Source organism: Coloeus monedula (genome assembly GCF_965178545.1).
Source record: "Coloeus monedula genome assembly, chromosome: 20".
Classification (NCBI taxonomy): Eukaryota; Metazoa; Chordata; class Aves; order Passeriformes; family Corvidae; genus Coloeus; species Coloeus monedula.
The window spans coordinates 9,762,381-9,781,026 of NC_138800.1; the positions used below are offsets into that span (position 1 = coordinate 9,762,381).

General features: G+C 47.3%; 1 protein-coding gene across 5 annotated transcripts in view; it reads right to left on the minus strand.

The window, feature by feature from the left end:
* The window catches only part of ACACA (acetyl-CoA carboxylase alpha), a 103,121-nt gene that overhangs the window by 38,461 nt on the left and 46,014 nt on the right, over window positions 1-18,646 (minus strand). For all 5 annotated transcript variants that reach the window (XM_082294587.1, XM_082294585.1, XM_082294584.1 and 2 more), the window contains 11 exons: window positions 17,822-17,965; window positions 17,198-17,294; window positions 15,877-15,984; window positions 13,509-13,565; window positions 13,156-13,200; window positions 10,401-10,442; window positions 9,802-10,017; window positions 9,170-9,325; window positions 7,296-7,499; window positions 4,418-4,573; window positions 3,765-3,911 (listed from right to left, as the gene is read on the minus strand). In XM_082294587.1, coding sequence (XP_082150713.1) covers window positions 3,765-3,911; window positions 4,418-4,573; window positions 7,296-7,499; window positions 9,170-9,325; window positions 9,802-10,017; window positions 10,401-10,442; window positions 13,156-13,200; window positions 13,509-13,565; window positions 15,877-15,984; window positions 17,198-17,294; window positions 17,822-17,965 — 1,372 coding nt within the window. The remainder of the gene's footprint in view (window positions 1-3,764; window positions 3,912-4,417; window positions 4,574-7,295; window positions 7,500-9,169; window positions 9,326-9,801; window positions 10,018-10,400; window positions 10,443-13,155; window positions 13,201-13,508; window positions 13,566-15,876; window positions 15,985-17,197; window positions 17,295-17,821; window positions 17,966-18,646) is intronic.

Genomic DNA, 18,646 nt, shown 5'->3' on the forward strand with positions numbered 1-18,646 from the left:
CCAGCCAAACACGCTGGCACGATCTGAGCGATGGGAGGGAACAGCTCCAGGATGAGACGTGACCAAGTGCTCAGGGAAAGGTGTCACAGAATCCCAGAGTCACTGGGGTTGGAAAAGACCTTCAAGATCATCGAGCCCAACCTGTGACCCATCACCACCTTGTTAACCAGACCAGAGTGCCACATCCAGTCCCTCCTTGGACACCTCCAGGGATGGGGATTCCAAACCTTGCTGGGCAGCCCCTTCCAATGCCTGACCACCCTTTCCATGGAGAAATTCCTCCTGAAATTACAGATGGGTAAAGGTACATTGCAGAGAGCAACAGACAGCCTTCACCAGGAGCTTTCCTGTGGGTAAGAACACTCCTGTCCACAGTATCCACGCGACCCACATACACCTGTTCAAACATCTGTATGAAAACAGAGAATAAAACTGTGCCACCTCTTCCGTCTCTGTTCCTGGAAGGCTTGGATTTGGAGATTTTAAAACCCTCCAAGAAATCTGCAGTGCTCATTGCTGTTTTAATTCCCTGTGCCTGCCATAAAATGCAGGAACAGGGAGTGACAAAGCAGAACATGCAACTCAACGATTAAGCTGTGCTTGTATAAAATGCATTAGCTACACCTTTCTGCCTCTGGCAATCCGGAAAGCCACCAGAGCAGCATTCCAGGAGCCCTCTGCCATCCTGAATTTCCCCTGGCCAAACCGTCCCAGCTACCCAGGAAAGGTGCTGGAGCCAAAGCTCCAGCAAACAGCTGCGATTGTGGATTATTTCTGACGCTCGTGCTACTGAGGAGGAAAAACTGTGACATCTAGTGCCAGTGGGGAAAATGACACATTTTCCAGGGGCACCGGGAGAGGGATGAAGGGGACTGTGAGGTGTTGCTGCAGGCCCTCCTTACATCACTTTCTCCTTGTCCTTGGAGATTAGTTGGGTCTTATCAGCAGCTGGTGCTTTCCCGGTGCCAGAGGATCAGGGGAAATTGTAGTCAAAATACATAAAGTGCTACAGAAAAGCATCCAAATGCCTGGCTCAGGACTGACAAGGAATATATTGAGTTCTGCAAGGGGCTGAGGGAATTACCTTTTCACACTGAGATTTCTGCTAATATGCTAATCTGGGGAACAAAGCCCTGGGCTCTGAAGGGGGTGTCACTGTGCTCCAGGTCTCGTCTCCAGCACGGTGATTGAAACAGTAGTGGATGCACTCCTGAACTGCTCTGGGCTCCCCCAATTCCTGACTCTTTCTGAGATTTTCCCATTTCAGCACAGCCCACGGCAGGGATGGAACAGGATGAGGTTGAGGTCCTTCCAACCTAAACTAGTCTGGGATTCTGTGGCAAAGTGGAAAAAAGAGGTGTCCTCTGGATGGTGAGAGGCTGGGAAAAGGCCCCATTAGGGATGGTGCTGTGCCCCAAGGGCAGGGCAGAGCCAGCAGCACTGCCAAGCCCCTCCCGTAGCCAGAGCTGTCTAGGAATAAAGAGCAACTTGTATTTTCACAGTTCATTAATTCCTTGGCTTCTTTGTCGAGACCACAGCTAATTACTGCAGTGGGGTGGTGGGTGAGGGGAGTGGTCGTGAGCTACTCGGAGAAAAACCTTTTGGATTGGGAAAAGTCTTGAGACCTCAAGATTTTCCTGAAAATATAGATTTTTGCCCAAAATGCTGCTTGCAAACTCTGTGAGGACAGGGAGAAACCCCAGCCTGGAGCTCCTGCCCTGCCCCCGTGTCAGAGCAGGGATTGCAGTTCCGGCTGAACACGCTGCCCACAAATCTCCTGGATTTTATGCTGGTTTCTCAATTCCTCCCATCAGCTCAAACACTCAGGGCACTCAGCTCAGCTGAATGCTGTAAGAGCAGGAGTGTCTTGAGCCCTTTTCACATGGAGGAAATGTAACTGCCAGGAAAGCCAAGCCCTGGCTCCGAGCAGCCGATCCCCCGGACGTGTGGGAATGGCTCCGAGCCTCTGACCCAAAACAAGAACAACAGGAACCTGAATGCACCCAACAACATTTACCACAGACAGAAGTTCCCAACAGATATCTCCTCTCTTCTAAAAGACACAATGGACAATCTCTGCAACAGCTTTGAATTCAGAAAATCAGCAACTTTTGCTAGCAAGAAAGAAAAATAATAAAAATCTCACATTGACCTGGGAAGTTCCTATTTCACCTGTCAGTCAGCTCACTGGAACCAGCTCTGCATCTCTGGGGCACAGACTCCACTGTGGAGTTGGAGGGACCTCAAAGCCCATCCAGTGCCACCCCTCCCATAGGAGGGACACTGTCCACCATCCCAGGTTGCTCCAAGCTCCAGTGTCCAACCTGGCCTTGGACATTTCCAGGGGTGGGGAGTCCACAACCTCTACAACCCCTCTGGGCAAGAAGACATTTGATAGATCACATCAGATTAGATTAATTTAAATACCAACACTCCACACACCACAACAGCCATGTAATTTCTTTACAGTCTGAGTACAAAGAAGCCTACCAAGGGTTAAAAAAAAATCTCCTAATTTTTTTTGGTGGTCTTTGGGTACAGAATCTCTTATAATAAGACTATTTGTATTCATACTGGCAGAGTAAACACTACATGTTCATGCCCAGGCAGCTCTGTGCTTGTAATTTCAGCAAGAACACAGCGACGTCCCTGAGGGACTTTGCTATTTCCCCAGCCACCATCCACTCAAACGCTGAATGAGAGCAGGGAAAGAGAGAAAGATGATGGCACAAGGCTCCCCAGCAGCCTCAGCGTGCACTGGGAATGCAGGGAATAGCTCATTCCAGCTTTAATTAGACCAGTTAAAACATTCCTCCTGAAGTCCAGCAGAAGACTAGGCCACAGTGACCCCACAGTCACCATCAGGGGCAATTTGCAAGCAACCTATTCCAAATCTTCCCCTGACAAGACCCATGCAGGAAATGGTGAGGAAAATCCCTGTTTCCTCTCATCACTACCCTGATGTTTTTGAGGAGAGCCTTCACAAACTTTAAATTGCATATTCAGGAAAATATGGTTCAACACCACCAAGAAAAAATAAATGATACCACCACTTAGAACTGTTCAAATTTAGATTACTGTAGAACATTCACTTACTAGTTCCCACAAAAAAAAAAAAAAAAAAAAAAAACAAACCCACACCTTCTAGTGGTTATCTTTATCTGCAGTCATTCCAAAGCTGCAATATTTGCCTTCCTAATGGGAAGACACCCCAGCAAAACCCCACCATGAGAGCACAGCCTCCTGCTGCTCGAGCTCCAGGAGTGACTCCACCACTCCCAGCATTAGCTCATTGTCACTCTTGAGTAAATCCTGCTCTAGAGAGTGATGTTCCACACACCCTGATACAAACTGTGTGGGGAGGATGGAAACGGAAGCATAAAATAGTTTTTTCTGTGGTTTGGGGTTTTTTGTAGCAAATGAAAATATTTCTGTTTAGTCTTGTAAAACACATTTTGCTCAAATACAAACCTGGAAGAGCTGAATGAGCATTTTTTAATTATGAAGGAAACTCAGCATAGGCACAGGTTTGAAATTGAATCATCATTTACTATGGAAGTTAAAATACCCATTGTAGGGAAGGTATTAATTTTTAATGAAACAAAAATCTCATTTTCAAGAGTGAGATTTCATCTGTGAAAGGCTGAATGAATAGATTTTGTGCCTGGCTGGTAAATTTTCATTACAATTGTCAAACCCAGCCCAAAGCACAACGTCTTGTGGGGCATGGGGAGAGAAGCAGCATGAAAGGAAGTGGCACTTGCCTCATTTCCTCCTGGCAGCCTGTTCATGTGCACGAGCTGGCCCTGGTCATCCAGCACCAGCTCCGTGTAGGTCAGGATGTCCGAGGGCAGCGGCACCGGCGGCAGGAACGCGTGGTCATTCATGGAATTCCACAGCTTGATCAGAGACTGGGGGTGGAAAGAGAAATTCTCCTTAAGAACATCACCTGCCAACATTTATATCCAATCCACTCCAGTGTGGTATTCCCAACAGAATTCGGGATTATCCCCAAATTATTCCTGTCCCAACAGGACACCCCAAAATAGCCCTCCTGCCAGCGTGACTGACAGTGTTCCTGGGATATCACCTGCTTTGGGATTTGAGTCACGTAACAGTTTCCCCACAAAGTGAAATTTGAATGATGTGGTGCAGGATAGAACATCAGAAACACCATCTAGGAAAGGCAGATGATGAGGGGGGAACACAAAGAAACAGCAACAAGTAAGGGAAGGTGGTTTATGGTTCAGCTTCTACTGTTTGACTCATTAACAGAACTCTAGCAGCAGTTTATCCTAATTTCATTCAAAGTAGACCTCAATCCATAGCTGATAATCCCTGGGGACTGGCCCCTGGCTCCTCTGACAATCAGGATGGCAAAGAGAAGAGCAACAAGAAGAGCCCAAAGAACACTCACCTGCCGGAACATCTCAGGAATGTCATAGACATAGGATGTCCCTAAAGTCTGCGCCTGGAACCTCTTGGACTGCAGCAGGTCTTTGGTCACATAGGGGGTGTTGATCAGCATCCCATGGAGTGGTCCCTGCTTATCTCCATATGCCTGGAACATGATCTGCAGGACAAACAGAGTCCTGGTTAATCCACAGGCTCTGCACACTGCGCTGATCCAGCTCTTACCACAAGTCCCCAGGCTACTCCAGCCCAACTGTCTGTGCTCCCTGCCAGGCTGCTGATGCTGGCACAGCCCCGTGGTGCTCCATCACACACTGCTGCCCCTGGAGACACCTCAGTGCTGGCACAGCCCCGTGCTCCATCACACACTGCTGCCCCTGGAGACACCTCAGTGCTGGCACAGCCCCGTGCTCCATCACACACTGCTGCCCCTGGAGACACCTGGATGCTGGCACAGCCCCGTGCTCCATCACACACTGCTGCCCCTGGAGACACCTCAGTGCTGGCACAGCCCCGTGCTCCATCACACACTGCTGCCCTTTGGAGACACCTCAGTGCTGGCACAGCCCCGTGCTCCATCACACACTGCTGCCCCTGGAGACACCTCAGTGCTGGCACAGCCCCGTGGTGCTCCATCACACACTGCTGCCCCTGGAGACACCTCAGTGCTGGCACAGCCCCGTGGTGCTCCATCACACACTGCTGCCCCTGGAGACACCTCGGGCCCGTCACTGCGCCATCCTGGCAGCCCTGCCTGGCTGCCCACCACAGCAGAGCAGGGAGTGCACAGAGCCACAGCCCCCACACAAACCCCTGCCCCAGATGAGCTCCTGCTCCCCAGCAGCTGCCCTGACGGATGGTGATAGCTGGGAGCAGCCCGGAGAACTCCGTTATTTATGGAGTGGGATCCGCGGCTCCGCCGGCTGCGCCCGCGAGCCGGGTCAAGACTTGCATATGTCATTGGACTTGAAGTTTTGATATTGTAAGTCGAAAAGATTTTCCCAGAGTAGCAACATGAATTATCAACTGCTGCGCTTCATGGCACTATATATTCCGGGTAGGCAGGACTTGGAAGGGAAGCTTTTCGATGGAGGAGGAACAGGAGGAGATAAAAACGGGATAAAAATGCCCTAAACAGCCCAAACGCTGCTTAACAGGGACACACCTGGCAGGAGGGACATGATTAGGATGTGTTTAACAGAATTTATCTCATTGAAGATGAATTAACTGAAGAGTTCCACAAAATTCAGTACAGCCTATTTTTGTTTTTAGATAAAAACAGCCGCTTATGCTCTCCTCAGTCTGCACCAACACTGATTTGGGAAGCAGCTTCTTTAATGGGAGAATCATTTGTTCAGGGTAACGAGTGTTTGTGACAATGCCTGTCTTGGGATCTGTCAGGATCTGACTTGGGGCCCAATTCTCCTTAAATCTCTGGAAAGCTCCACAGCAGCTCTGTAGGGAACTGGAGAAGTCTGTGCTGAGCATCACTACTTATCACTACTGGGAAACAAGAGATCAGGGTCATTCTCTCACCATGAAGCCATTTTCCCATTCTTCAGAAGTCAGAAAGTACATAGCACATCAGTAATATTTGAATTTTTAAAAAACATTTCTCTAAGTTTAAAAGAACCCTCTGAAAACACAGGAAAAAATCCATGGATCAGAACTCATCCTATAAACCTCCATCATGAGGGGGAGGTTTCCTAAAAATATCAGTATGGTTTTTTACTAGAACCTGGTGTAATATTCTGGAAAACAAATCAAATTTAATACTGAAAAAGTTGCTAAAGCCATACACACACAAGCCCATTCCCCAAGCTTTAAAAAATGAAGTCCATCAGTTCAGAGTTCACTCGTGACCTTCACAAGTGACTGACCCAACTCAAAGGTTAAGCTCAGCTGCTGGAGATTATTAAAATGTTCTTTTCTTTCCTCATCCCCCCTCAAAGGCAAGAACGAGGTAAAACACACTGACACTATCTGTTCTGGGATCTCAGAGCTGGATGGACTCCACGGGCAGCAGCTCGCTGGAAAAATTAAATGGAAAAGGGGGAGAAAAGGTGACTCAGCACTTTGTGTTCTACATTCACAGTGCCCAAGTGATTTATTCTGCTGCTTCTCCTGCCTGGCAGAGAGATGATTACAGAGGGAGATGTAAACATTTCTCTATTTAAATATTTTCCATGCATCCCATGCTCCATGGATTTTAGCATATGTAGGTATTTCAGTTAACCACGCTGTTCCTGCGCCACGAAAAACAGAAATACCACAACAGCCACAACCATTACAAAAGAGCCCATTACCCCTCATAAAAATGATATAAAAGCACCTTCCATAATTTTACATCACCCTACCCAAGTCATTCCCTATATCTTTAGGATTTAAAGGACAAGTTCACAGATTTTTTTCTATCTACTCAGGGGAATGTATAATTAATAAAATTTTTTATTACAGCCTACAGGATGAGCATCAGCAGTGATTCCTTTTCTAGTACTTTTTTGAGCACTCTGAGGAAAACTTTTTGGGAAAACAGCTGCCCAAATGACTGAGGGCACGTAAAAAACAACCAGAAGACTTGATTGACTTAATTGATCACATTTTCACGTCTGCTGCTGCAAGTTTATCTTTACATTCTCCTTGCTTTGGCTAAGTTGAACGGCAATTTTGTGTTACACTGAAATGTATTACAGGGCTTGGAGCAACCTGCTCTAGGGGAAGGTCTCCATGCCCATGGCAGGGGGTTGGAATGGGATGAGCTTTTCCAACCCAAACCATTCTGTGATTACCTGGAAACACCACAAAGCACAGAAGAGCTCCATCAGGTAAAACGTGTCCCCTTCCCAATCTTGTCACCCAAGCCCGGATCCCTAGGGACATACCTGTCCCGTTCTGGAGTCTGTCATCTCCTTGTACAGGCTGATGTCCAGGTAGTATCCCGACTCGTTGGTGAGGAAGAGCCGGATGGGAATCGCCTTCCCCGTGGGAGTCAGGCGGATGTTGATCTTCAGCTCGGCCTGGAGGACACGGAGCTTCCAGAGGCGGCTCCCGTAGCGCATCACCATGGACCGCACCGACTCCTCGATCTGCAACGTGGGAAAAGGGGTCCCTCAGCAGGCCCTGGGCAGCCTGGTCTGTGTGGGTGTCCCTGCCCATGCCAGGGGTGCAATGAGTTGGGCTTTAAGGTCTTTCCAACCCAAACCATTCTGGGATTCTTTCTGGATCCCACCGCTCCAAGGTGACGAAGCAGCGTCACACATCAGCACATGCCCAGGGCAGTTACAGGACCTCGGTGACCTGTCCCTCCTCATCCTAAGCCTTGAGACAGGCAAGAATTCCACCTGGGGACTACTGAGGTAGTGGGACAGTGCTGGATTCACATCCCTGTTTCCTCATGGCACATGGAATCACAGAATCCGTAAGTTGGAAAAGACCTTGAAGATCATCATGTCCAACCACCCCACCCCAGCACAGGGACCCCCTGCCTCCCCTCCACAGGCATGTCTCACACCTGGGAACTACAGAATCCAGGGAAGCCAAACCCTTGGCAAGCAGTTCTGTAGCCCTTGCATGCACAATAATCACATTTCCCTGCCTGCACGGAGCTTTAAATCAACAAAGCAATTACCACTTGGAGCTGGGCCTTCTGCTCTTCTATTAAACTTTATAAAATACTACTGTGGGCAAAGCGCATATTAAAAGAAGGCAATTTATAGGCTGGGTTAAACATTTTTCCCAAAAAAGGTCTCTTTTGCACAGCAGCTCAAGGAAAAGTCATGGTGTATATCTGAGGGCAGCTCAACTTCCAGGGATGAATGTTCCAGCTTCTTCTGAATTTCCTGGGAACCAATGGCTCTGGACACTCCAGGAAAGGTTCATTCAAGAGCGACTTAAGCCACCAAGTTTTAATCATGATTTAAAAGTCAGCAAGCAAGAGAGAGTTATTTTGATACCCAATTCATCTTTTTAAACTTTCAGTTGTTCTCCTCAGGAAAGGTCAGCTCTCATCTTTGGGTACCCATGAACTGAATGCTGATTTCCAGCTAAATTCAGCCTGGACTTGGGACTTGCTTTGTGGTGATTCTGCTAACCACAAACATCCTTTATGCCTGAACACTTTCATTTGTGCATCTACAAAGCCTAATGTTCATTTATTTATAAGGTTGATCTCTGTGGTTTTGTATCAGAGACTGAAAATGAGGCACTTTTGTAGCTGAATTTACAGATTCTTTTTAAGCTCCTAATTTATCTCATGTTTTATTTGGATGGAATCTGGACTTCTGTAATAAACAGAGGGGCATTTACATCTGCTTCCTTATTAAAGCTGTTTATCTCAAACACACAATGAAAAAATAGGTTTCATTTCAAACACAAAACACATTCCTAATCATTGTCCCTCAGTTTACACAGAGGAGCTGAGCTGCACAACAAAATGGCTTTAAACTGCCAGAGGGCTGGGTTAGATGGGATATTGGGAAGGAATTGCTCCCTGTGGGGGTGGGCAGGCCCTGGCACAGGCTGCCCAGAGAAGCTGTGGCTGCCCCTGGATCCCTGGAAATGTCCAAGGCCAGGCTGCACAGGGCTTGGAGCAGCCTGGAATAGGGGAAGGTGTCAGGGTTGGAATAGGATGAGCTTTGAAGTCCCTTCCACCCCAAACCATTCCATGATTCTGTGATTCTATAAACAAAAGATCATTTCGTTCTGACAAGTGAAGCCCTGGAAAGACAACCAGCCCCGAGCTGGGAGGAGCTCCCACCTTGGAGGGGTCCATGATGACGGTGGGCACGAAGTTGAGGAAGATGTGGTTGCAGTCCGTGCGCACGTTGGTGTTGTTAAAGGCCACCTCCAGCTCATCCATGGCCTCCAGCAGCAAACGCTCTCCCTCGTTTTGCAGATACTCAAAGGAGGCTTCCTGCCAGAGATTGCCAACAAACCATTCACTTTTTACTCACAAATCACAGCCCAGAAATGCAAGGTTTGGAAAACTGCAGAAGGACGTGATGGAGAAAACAGAACCCATCAGTGTCACAGGATGTGCAGCCCTGGAGCAGATCCATCCCCAGCATAGAGCCAGTGCTCCCAGTGCCTGGATCCCACACCTGGCTGCCTCATGCCCTCCTTTAGTTCAGAGTAAATCTGAAACCAGACAGGGCAAGCCACTGTTGCCTCAAAATCTCAGGATTTCTGACTCTTCTCTTGGGCCCCTGAAAAAATCTCCGTGGAGCATGGGAATACCAGGATGTCAAAGGGATGGTTCTGCAGAGCAGCACCAGCAAGGAGAGGGCACAACCCCCAGCACTGCATACAGGGAATGGTCAGTTTTGGATCCTGCAGGTCCCTAGGCTGACCCTGGGTTTCATGCACCACCTTGGAAAGGGACAAACTCACCTTGGTCACCAGGTCCGAGTGCCGAATGATGGCCCTGACGAAGAACCTGTAGTCTGTCACCTCTGTGCCCACCTCCACCTTGGCTGCCCCCAGGTACAGGTGCATTTTGTGGTTGGCACAGGGGATGGCCGTGAGGTCGAAGTTCCTCATGCGGTTCAGCTCCAGCTGGAACGCCAGGGCCGGCTCCAGGTGCCGGTAAATCCGGTCCTCCTCGAACTGCAGCGGCCACGGACACAGCAAAGGGTGGGGAAAGAGTGGATTGAAAAGGTGAAACACTGAGGGTAAGAACTCAACAACACCCCTTTTGAAATTCCATATTTAATTCAAACCCAAGAAATTCAAATAATCCAACCCAGACTTCTCACGTAGTCACTGGCACTGGGAGCTGTGAGAATGCTGAAGTGCTGAGAGCACAACACAAATTGTAGGACAGCAAGTTCTCAAACTAACCCCCCCCAAAAATCCCTCTTTTCCACAGAAACCAGAAGGTTTTGCCTTGATTCTGTGTAGTGAATCACTGCCCTGCTTCCAAGGAGCCGCTGCATGAAAGAAGGATAAAGCCAACACTTGGAGAAAAGTATCAAGAATATCCAACTCACCTTATCCCGGGCACGGAATGTGAAGAACTTTGGAAATTCCCTCTGTTTGAAAATAAAAACAACAGTGTTAGTCCTCCCAAAGCAAGCACTGATGTCCCCAGAGTGCCCTCAGGCTGCTCCTGGGGCAGCACCACAGCACAGGAAGTGACAGAAGTTATTCCCAGCTACTTTTGCAACATTACAAAGGTGGTGGAAAATCAAGTCACCCTCAAGAAGACAGCAGAGGCAGCTTAAACCTGCCCTCACTAATGCAACAGAGGCTACTTGATTGGCTTTAGATTATTATTGTCAGTTATTAACAGACAACAACATGGAGGTGCCCAGAGAGAAGTGGGAAACTTTTTCTAGTTCTGTTATGATTAAGTTTCCTGTGGAAATGTTTGGAGTGATGTGAACACTCGGTTATGGATGCAGATGTACACAGAACAATGATTTTATTCTGCAGCTCTCTTCATACCATTACTGCCAGAAATACTCTCTTCCCAAGGAAAAATGGGAGTTGTAATCAAATAACTTTATTCTCCTGCATGGAGCAGCAAAAACATTACAGAAGTCCCCCAAATACCACTCAGTTTCTCCAGTTCTCTGTTGCACAGATAAAACCCTGGCAGAGCCTTGAGAGTTTTCTGAAATATTGTACAAGTCTTTGAGGAAGAGAGAAAGCCTAGACAGCATCCTGCCCCTCCAGTTCCATCCAGGCAAACCCATCCACTCCTCTGGAATTACACTTTTACTGGGCAGAGGAGCTTTGGTCAGTGCTTTGCACCCCATGAGAACAGCAGCTGCCCGTGCTGAAGGTGACCTGAAGGGACACACACAACTGGCCAGAACTGTCTTAGTAAGCAAAAAACAGGGAACCTGACCTGGAGTCACTGAATTTCTGGCTCACGTTCCATTATCCATGAAAAATGAATAACCCCAGTGGGAGTCAGTGTGACAGCCAGTGATTGTGTATAAGCCACCACTGAGCAACACAGATTTTAGGGCTAAAAGTACTATTCTAGTCAGTCATCTTCCATCCCTCCTAAGTAAAACAGTTCCCAAACCTCACCTGATGACTCTCAGTTGAGCAAAATAACTTGAGTTTGCCTGGAATCTCTTCAAAAATAACCAGTGGTACAAGAAATGCTGCCTGGAAATTCAGGCTCACCCGAAACGCTCATTGTCTGGGAGCATCATCTAAGAAACAACCTCATGTTTCCTCACTTCTCCCAATCCCTCCTCCCTGTCCTCCTCTGCGTGCTGCCAGCTTCTCCCACCATCTCCATGCTCATTCCATCACGAATGGAATTGCTTCCAAGGCATCTCACTGGTGTGGTGGGCAAATATCGTAATTAGATGTGCACACACACAAAAATCCTCAGTGCTCTGGTACCAAAATCCAAAAGAGTGCTCCATTTCCTAGGCGGAAGAATTATACCCCTGCTGTGTTCTAATCAACCAACCATCATCAAGACAATCAAAATAATTTGCCTAAATTAGCCAATCAAGACACCCTGCAAACCGCAGAATGCGAAAAGCTACACCAGAAATCATCATAGTTGATTATTATACTAATAATCACGTTAAAAACCTAATGAGATGAGGAAATTGGAAGCTTGCTGGAGCAACTCTCTATTACCTCAACATGCTGGGAACTAATTATATAGACTGTAATTAAAACAAAAACAAACCCAAGCCCAGGCCCTGGCTAAGTTAATAGTTGGTCCAGTAATGAAGGGCTGGGATAGGAGACAGTAATAAAGAGTGACAGAGCAGCTCCCAGAGGTGCTCCACAAACTTCACAGCCAGATGACACACCACACTGAGGGGCCAGGGAGAGCTGGGGGATGATTCCTTCTGTTCTGTGCCTCCTTCCTGACCTCTGACACATCCTACAGCACTTACTCAGCAACTCTGATTTTTCAATCCCCCAACGCCCACTCCATTCTCTAAAACTTCCTATTTTAAATCTAAAGTCTAGATTTTCTTGCTGAAGGTCCCAAAAAACTCTCCACAGAATCCAGCTTCTTACCTAAGCCATTGACTGACACCTCTGTACCTGTACTGTGAGCAACAGTTCCTACGTGGTGACTCCCACGCAGGTTCAAACACTATTTTTGCTGATTTGTAAACTAGCTTTCCCTTCATAAACCTTCCTAGACCAGCTGTGTTGAGCACAGGATTAATTTCTTGCACTTCAAAGGCTCCTAATAACTTCCAGCACTGAAAAGTAGATACCCAAGAGATAAAAACCTGGTTTATGTCTTACAGTGCCACCTAAACCAGCCCTCAGTGATGCCCAAGCCCTGGGGAAAGGAGTAATTCTCAGCAGTAACAGCATCAAACATTTCCCACATCACAAAACCACTCTGCAAAATTTAACAAGTCCCTTCAGTAACTGCTCCAAGTTATTTTAAGATCAGTAAGAAGCCAAAAGAAATCACCACACTACATGAGAAATACAAAGGTTTCACTGATAATTGCACTTCAGAACAGAAGACAACACTGAAACACACAGAATTTTTATTAGTGTGGCTCCCTGAGCTCAGCCAGGTAACGAGAGAGACTCAGAACCTCAGGGGCCCCTCTGAATGCCACGGGCCCAGCCTGGGTTTGCAGTCAGGTGTTCAAATAAATACTTCAACACTTCACTTTGACGCCAGTGTGAGCATTCAATGCCTGCCTGAGATCCAAATGAGAAGCCCAGAGCCCCCTGTGTGTCTCCTGGCCTCACGTCAGGAATGCCACCGTGTTCCAGGCCCTTTTTACTTACATGGAATCTCTGATCCACCTCATAGTTGACCTGTTTCCTGAAGTCCTTACAAACGAAACATACACATATAGGAAGAAAAAAAAAGCAGAAGACAGCTAGCAATTAGGATTAAAAATCAAAAATCAATTAATGCAAGAATACAAGAGGTGTCAAGATTGTTTACAATTGTAAATTAATTTTCTTATGCGAATTTATGAAAACCATCTCAAGTTTTAGAGGACAAAAAACAGTGAAGAGAGAACTAAATACAGTAAATACAGCATTTAATTTGGGGGAAAAAACATGTCAGATGCCAATGGTATAATGAGCTAAAAACCAAAGCATTCTGAGCATCAGGAGAGATGTTGAAATACCTTTTGTGCTACAAGGAAAGTCAGCCTCCGAATGCCGTGTTCAATCAGGACTGATTTCTGTAAGAACAAGGATGGAAACAGGTGATTGGACTGGCAGAAACAGAACAGACTAAAAACATGTTGAAGTCCTGTGTGAAATGAAAAAGCTCTACAGATCCTTCTGCCTCTGAGTTACTGCTCCACTTCAGCCTCCTCTGAGCGAGGATTTCCCACCTGACACTCCTTTAGCAGCATAAATACCCCAATCCCTTACACCTGAGCAGGTAAAGAGCTAAATCACAGGAACAGCGAGTTCCAGCTGAGCCTGGCTAAGCAGGAATGCACAAGAGTCACACCCAAATCCTGCAGGAAATATCCTTGTTGATTTGCCAAGATTGCTTTCTGAAGGGAGCACAGCGTAGATGTGGTAAGGTCACAGAAAATGAGTTTTAAAGGAACCAACCCACAGAAGCATGTAGCCCATACTAGCTCATGGATAACCCAGTCCAAAGGACACATCCAGGCTCCCAGGCTGGAGAAGGCTTTGGGGGGGCCTCACTGTCACCTTCTAGTACTTTAATGGCATTAAAATAGAAGGGAGAGGGACTTTTTGTATGGACAGAGAGGAACATGAAAGGAATTAGATGGACAAGAGTTAGATGGGATGTCAGGTAGGGCCTTAAGGTCCCTTCCAACCCAAACCATCCTGAGAGTCCAAGACTCTATGTTGCAAAGGTGATACAGGGCAGGTGTCAGTTATTTTTTTCAAACAGATCAGAGAATATCCATTCTCACTGCTTCTCCCTCAAATTCCCCTAAGCCCCCTCTCACAGGAGTGCTGCCATCAGTATTTGCCACACCACTGATCCTTTGAAGTGGTAAGATCTTGTAATTCTCCTCTTCTTAAAACTTTTTTCCTTCCTCCTCCCTTTTCCAATTTAAAAGCAAAGAACACAAAAAGGAACAACAGCTCAGCTCAAGCAGGAGCAAACCAGCCCCTCTCAGCACAGACTGTGATGTTTCACTAAGGTTAAGCCCTTTGAAAATGAGCAGCAGTGACTATATTCATGGCAAGAGGAAGAAAATAACTTTAATAATGCCGTGATTTAAAAAGCAAAAATTGTTATTGCTTTTAAAATTCCACAAGTGGCAGACAATAACAGCAGAGCAACAGGATTCTGATTACATGGTAATAATGTGGGTCTCCCAGCAAGGCCACAGCTATTACAGAGCGATTAGCCATCAGCACCTGGAGAAACTCCATTTCCACTGACTGCCTCAATCTCCTCCACAAGTCATTTACAAGTATATGATCCTAATTTCTATTAAAAAAACCACACACAACATGCTGGGACTGGAAGATTATTTGGACAATTTGGATCAACCTATTTGATAGTTTAATGTGGTTTGGGATTTTTTTTTTTTTTATATTTTATTTCTTTCCTTTTATCCCCTCCCATAAAATGCCTGGAGCATGATCAAGCAGATGAAAAGCAGAACTAGTTTTAATTCTTAGATTTGATTGTTTTCCTTGTTTAAAGAGACAGAAAGCTGCTGAAGCCACATGGATGCCATTCCCATTTTGGAACCCCTGATTTCTGCAGGACTTCTTCCCACCTTCCACACTGAGAAGTTGGAGGGGCTCCCCCAGTGCTCCCATAACCAGTGCAGTACCAGGAATCCCAGTTCCTGGTGGGATATTCAGCTCCACAAGCTGCTGGAGTTCTTCACACCACCAGAAAAGCAGGTGCAAGGCAGAGCCCAGAGTGGACACAAGGAGTCTGTTCCCAACCGAGGCTGTCTCACAGCTGAGCCAGCACCAACATTTGGGACTCTGAAGTGTATCCCACACTTAGGAAGGAGCAACAGAACATGCCAAATAACTCCACCTTGTGCCAGGAATATCATATAAGGTGGAGGCTTCAGCATCCAAACAAGGACAATACATTTTAATGGCATTAAGACCATGGTGATACACAAATACAGGACATTTTAATGTCATTTTCCATGGCTCTGTTACTCATACGTTAACTTTACCACCAGGGAAAGGGATAGAACACACTTTTCAGAGCCTCTGGAGACAGTTACTGAAGATGGACCAGATGTGTTTAAAACCTTCCAACTCTTTCACCTCATCAAAACTTAAAGGGAAGAAGTCCTGACCTAACAGATTAGAAGGAGAAACAATGACCTGCTGGCTTCAGAGAGGTGCAGCTACATCCAGTCAAAGAAATGGGAAAGCTTGAGGTGGGATAAATTAAGGATGTAACTGTTACATCTGTTTGTTTCGAAATCAAACAAAAACCCCCAAACCTAAGGAACAAACAGACTTTTCCCAACCTGTCCTGCACAACCCCAGAGACCCAGAGGGGGGATGCAGAGAGCTCACCTTGCTCTGGGTGAACTCCCTGAACATGGCAGCCAGGCTGTCGTCATCGACGTCGCTGTCGGTTTTGATGGCCACGTTGAGGATGTGGATGGGCTCCTCCCGGGCACTCTGCAAGGACAATATTCCCCACAGTTAAACAGGTAACAACTCCTGCCAGTCCTCAGAACAGGCTCCCTAAATCCAGCTTTGAAGCAGAGATGCCCTGGGGGAAATGACCTCAGCAGAGCACCAGGGAAAACTGTGAGGGAAATCCAGCCTCAGAAATCTGCAATTTCCCAGAAGTCGATGTCCACAAACATCAAACAGGAGCTTCCTTTGGAGAATCCAACTCTGAGGACCAGACAAGGTCAGAGGCTCTCTTTACCAGGTGCAGCACAAGGACAGCAGAGGACTTTGGCATCAGAAAAGTTAAATTAATCACACTCAAAGTGTAGGGGCAAAACAGTGTGAGTTTTGATATCTACAACAACATTAAATAATGGGGAAACATCAATTACATTAGAGCTCCAAGCAATTACAAATTCAGCCTTTAGGAGCCTGTGTTTAACTGGGAAAAAGTGAGTCTGGACAGGAAATTACGTTGGTGAGGTGAGGGGGATGTAAAGAGAGGGATCTGAGGACTTTAAGGTTTACAGTAATATTCTGTAAAAGGCTACAGTGCTTACACACATCAGGATCAAGGGATCAGTGGAAAACAAAGCCCTGTTCTGGACACAGACTATATTCCAGCAGAGCTTCTCATTCTGTGGAGCAGCTACCCGTGTCTCTAAGGGAAACTGGACCTCTATCCCTACAGATTAGGGACCACCCGCTTCCTCTGCACCTGTTCTCCACATCACTGCAAAAACTGAGCAGCTCCACTCAGCTTTTCCTCCTACAAACAGTTCCAAGAGGTCGAACAGAAGGAAGAATCAGGATTTAAGGTGACTGGGAAGGGTGTAAGAGAGGAAACACAGCAAGTCAGACATAGGACTAAGGTGGGTGAAGGTGCAGCTCAACATCCTGGTGCACAGTGCAGGTCTGGAGACTTAACAGCGGGTTTAAACTCTCAGTTACGCTGCTGTGGATGCAGTAATTCTGCTAGTGCTAAAAGCCATAAAATAAATTTACATGGAGAGCAAGAGGCTGAGCCGTAGCTTCAGACCAGAGCTGGAAAGCGGACGCCTACACCGAGTCACCTGCTGTGGAACAAGCAAGCAAATCACAGCCATAAATACACAAAGCTCCTAACTCCTGTCTCCAGCACTCCAGCCAGGGAGGAGCATCCAGCCTCAGCCCTGCTTCCAGCCTGAGAGCACCTTCCAGAAAAAACCCACCCTACCTTGTCTTCATCATAGAGGGAAGCGTGGCCGGCCTCAGGGAACGTCGGGCTCTGCGGGGGAGAGTCACAGAAGCATCCCATGACTTCATCAAAGATCCTGGAATACACCAGGGAGGGACCAGTCACCACCACACTGCTGCCAGCACATGGAGCACCCCAGCACCGAACCCACCCGTCCTGGGAGGACAGGGCTGCTTCCCTTGCTGGGCTCAAAGATCAGAAGGCAAATCCTCAGACCAGAGTCTGGATCGTCCAACATTTGTCAGAGACCTCCTGGGTGCAGGCTGAGAGCTCTGCTGGGCTTTTGCCCACCCCAAAAGGTTGGAAGCACAATGAACTCCCCACACACACATCCACAGAGCGTTAGGAGCAATCAGCACGTTCCCAAATGGTCCTCAGCCAGCAGGAATCCGGGAGGCTGATCCCTCTGGCTGCAAATGGCTCCTACAGCAGCCTGAGACTGCAGTTAGCCCAAGGAGAGACACACACACAGGGATCCAAGCAGCGAAACACACTCAGGACCAGTCTAAACCCGACTCTAGACCTGGCAAAGCCTTTGGCCAGCTCTGTCAGGGCCCAGGTGGGGAGGTGGCCACAGAAGCAACCCCAAGGCTGCCCACACACCTGACGAAGTCCTCGAAGGTGCGGAAGGAGACCATGCCGCCCATCCGCTGGCAGGGAGGGGTGAAGGAGTTGTCCAGCAGCACGTCACTGACGCTGGCCACGTGCACCATCCCATAGTGATTGAGGTTGGAGGAGAAGGACATTCTAGACAGCAAGTCAACAAGAGCACAGTCAGTAGGGACAGGGGAGGGAGGACAGCACCTGGAGCAGGTTCGGGCATGTGCTCTGACGAGCTGGAGCGTGGCTGTGCATCCAACAGAAATGCTGGATTTCTCAGCCTTCTCCAGAGCCCCTGCCACGCCTCTGGTGCCACTAATGCCCTTACCTGGATGTTGTCTCAATGTACAGGAACACTCAGAGTTAGCAAATAACGTTACAATCCCTTAAAACAGGTACTTCTTGACATGGCAGGAGAATTATCACTATGCAAAGCTGAACTTATTTTTCCTCCTGTCTTTATGTTTTGCTTTACAAGTGGAATATGATTCAAACAGCACCAGTTCTAAGGTTTGACACTTGAAAGGTTCAGTACCTTTTTACAAATTAGGCTGAAGCACACCATGCTGTATTATCTTATTGATTCCATTATTTTTCTGGTCAAACTATAATGTGCACTCCTCAAATGCAGTGTGGTACAGTGACTTCTCCAAAACTCTTTACTGAGTCTCACACTCACATTCCTACCCTTTCTGTTCAAGGAACAACTGGACGTGGCACTCAGTGCTCTGGGCTGGGGTGACAAGGTGGGGATCAGTCACAGGTTGGACTCAGTGGTCTTGGAGGTCTTTTCCAACCTCAATGATTCTGTGATTTTTATGGTTTGTT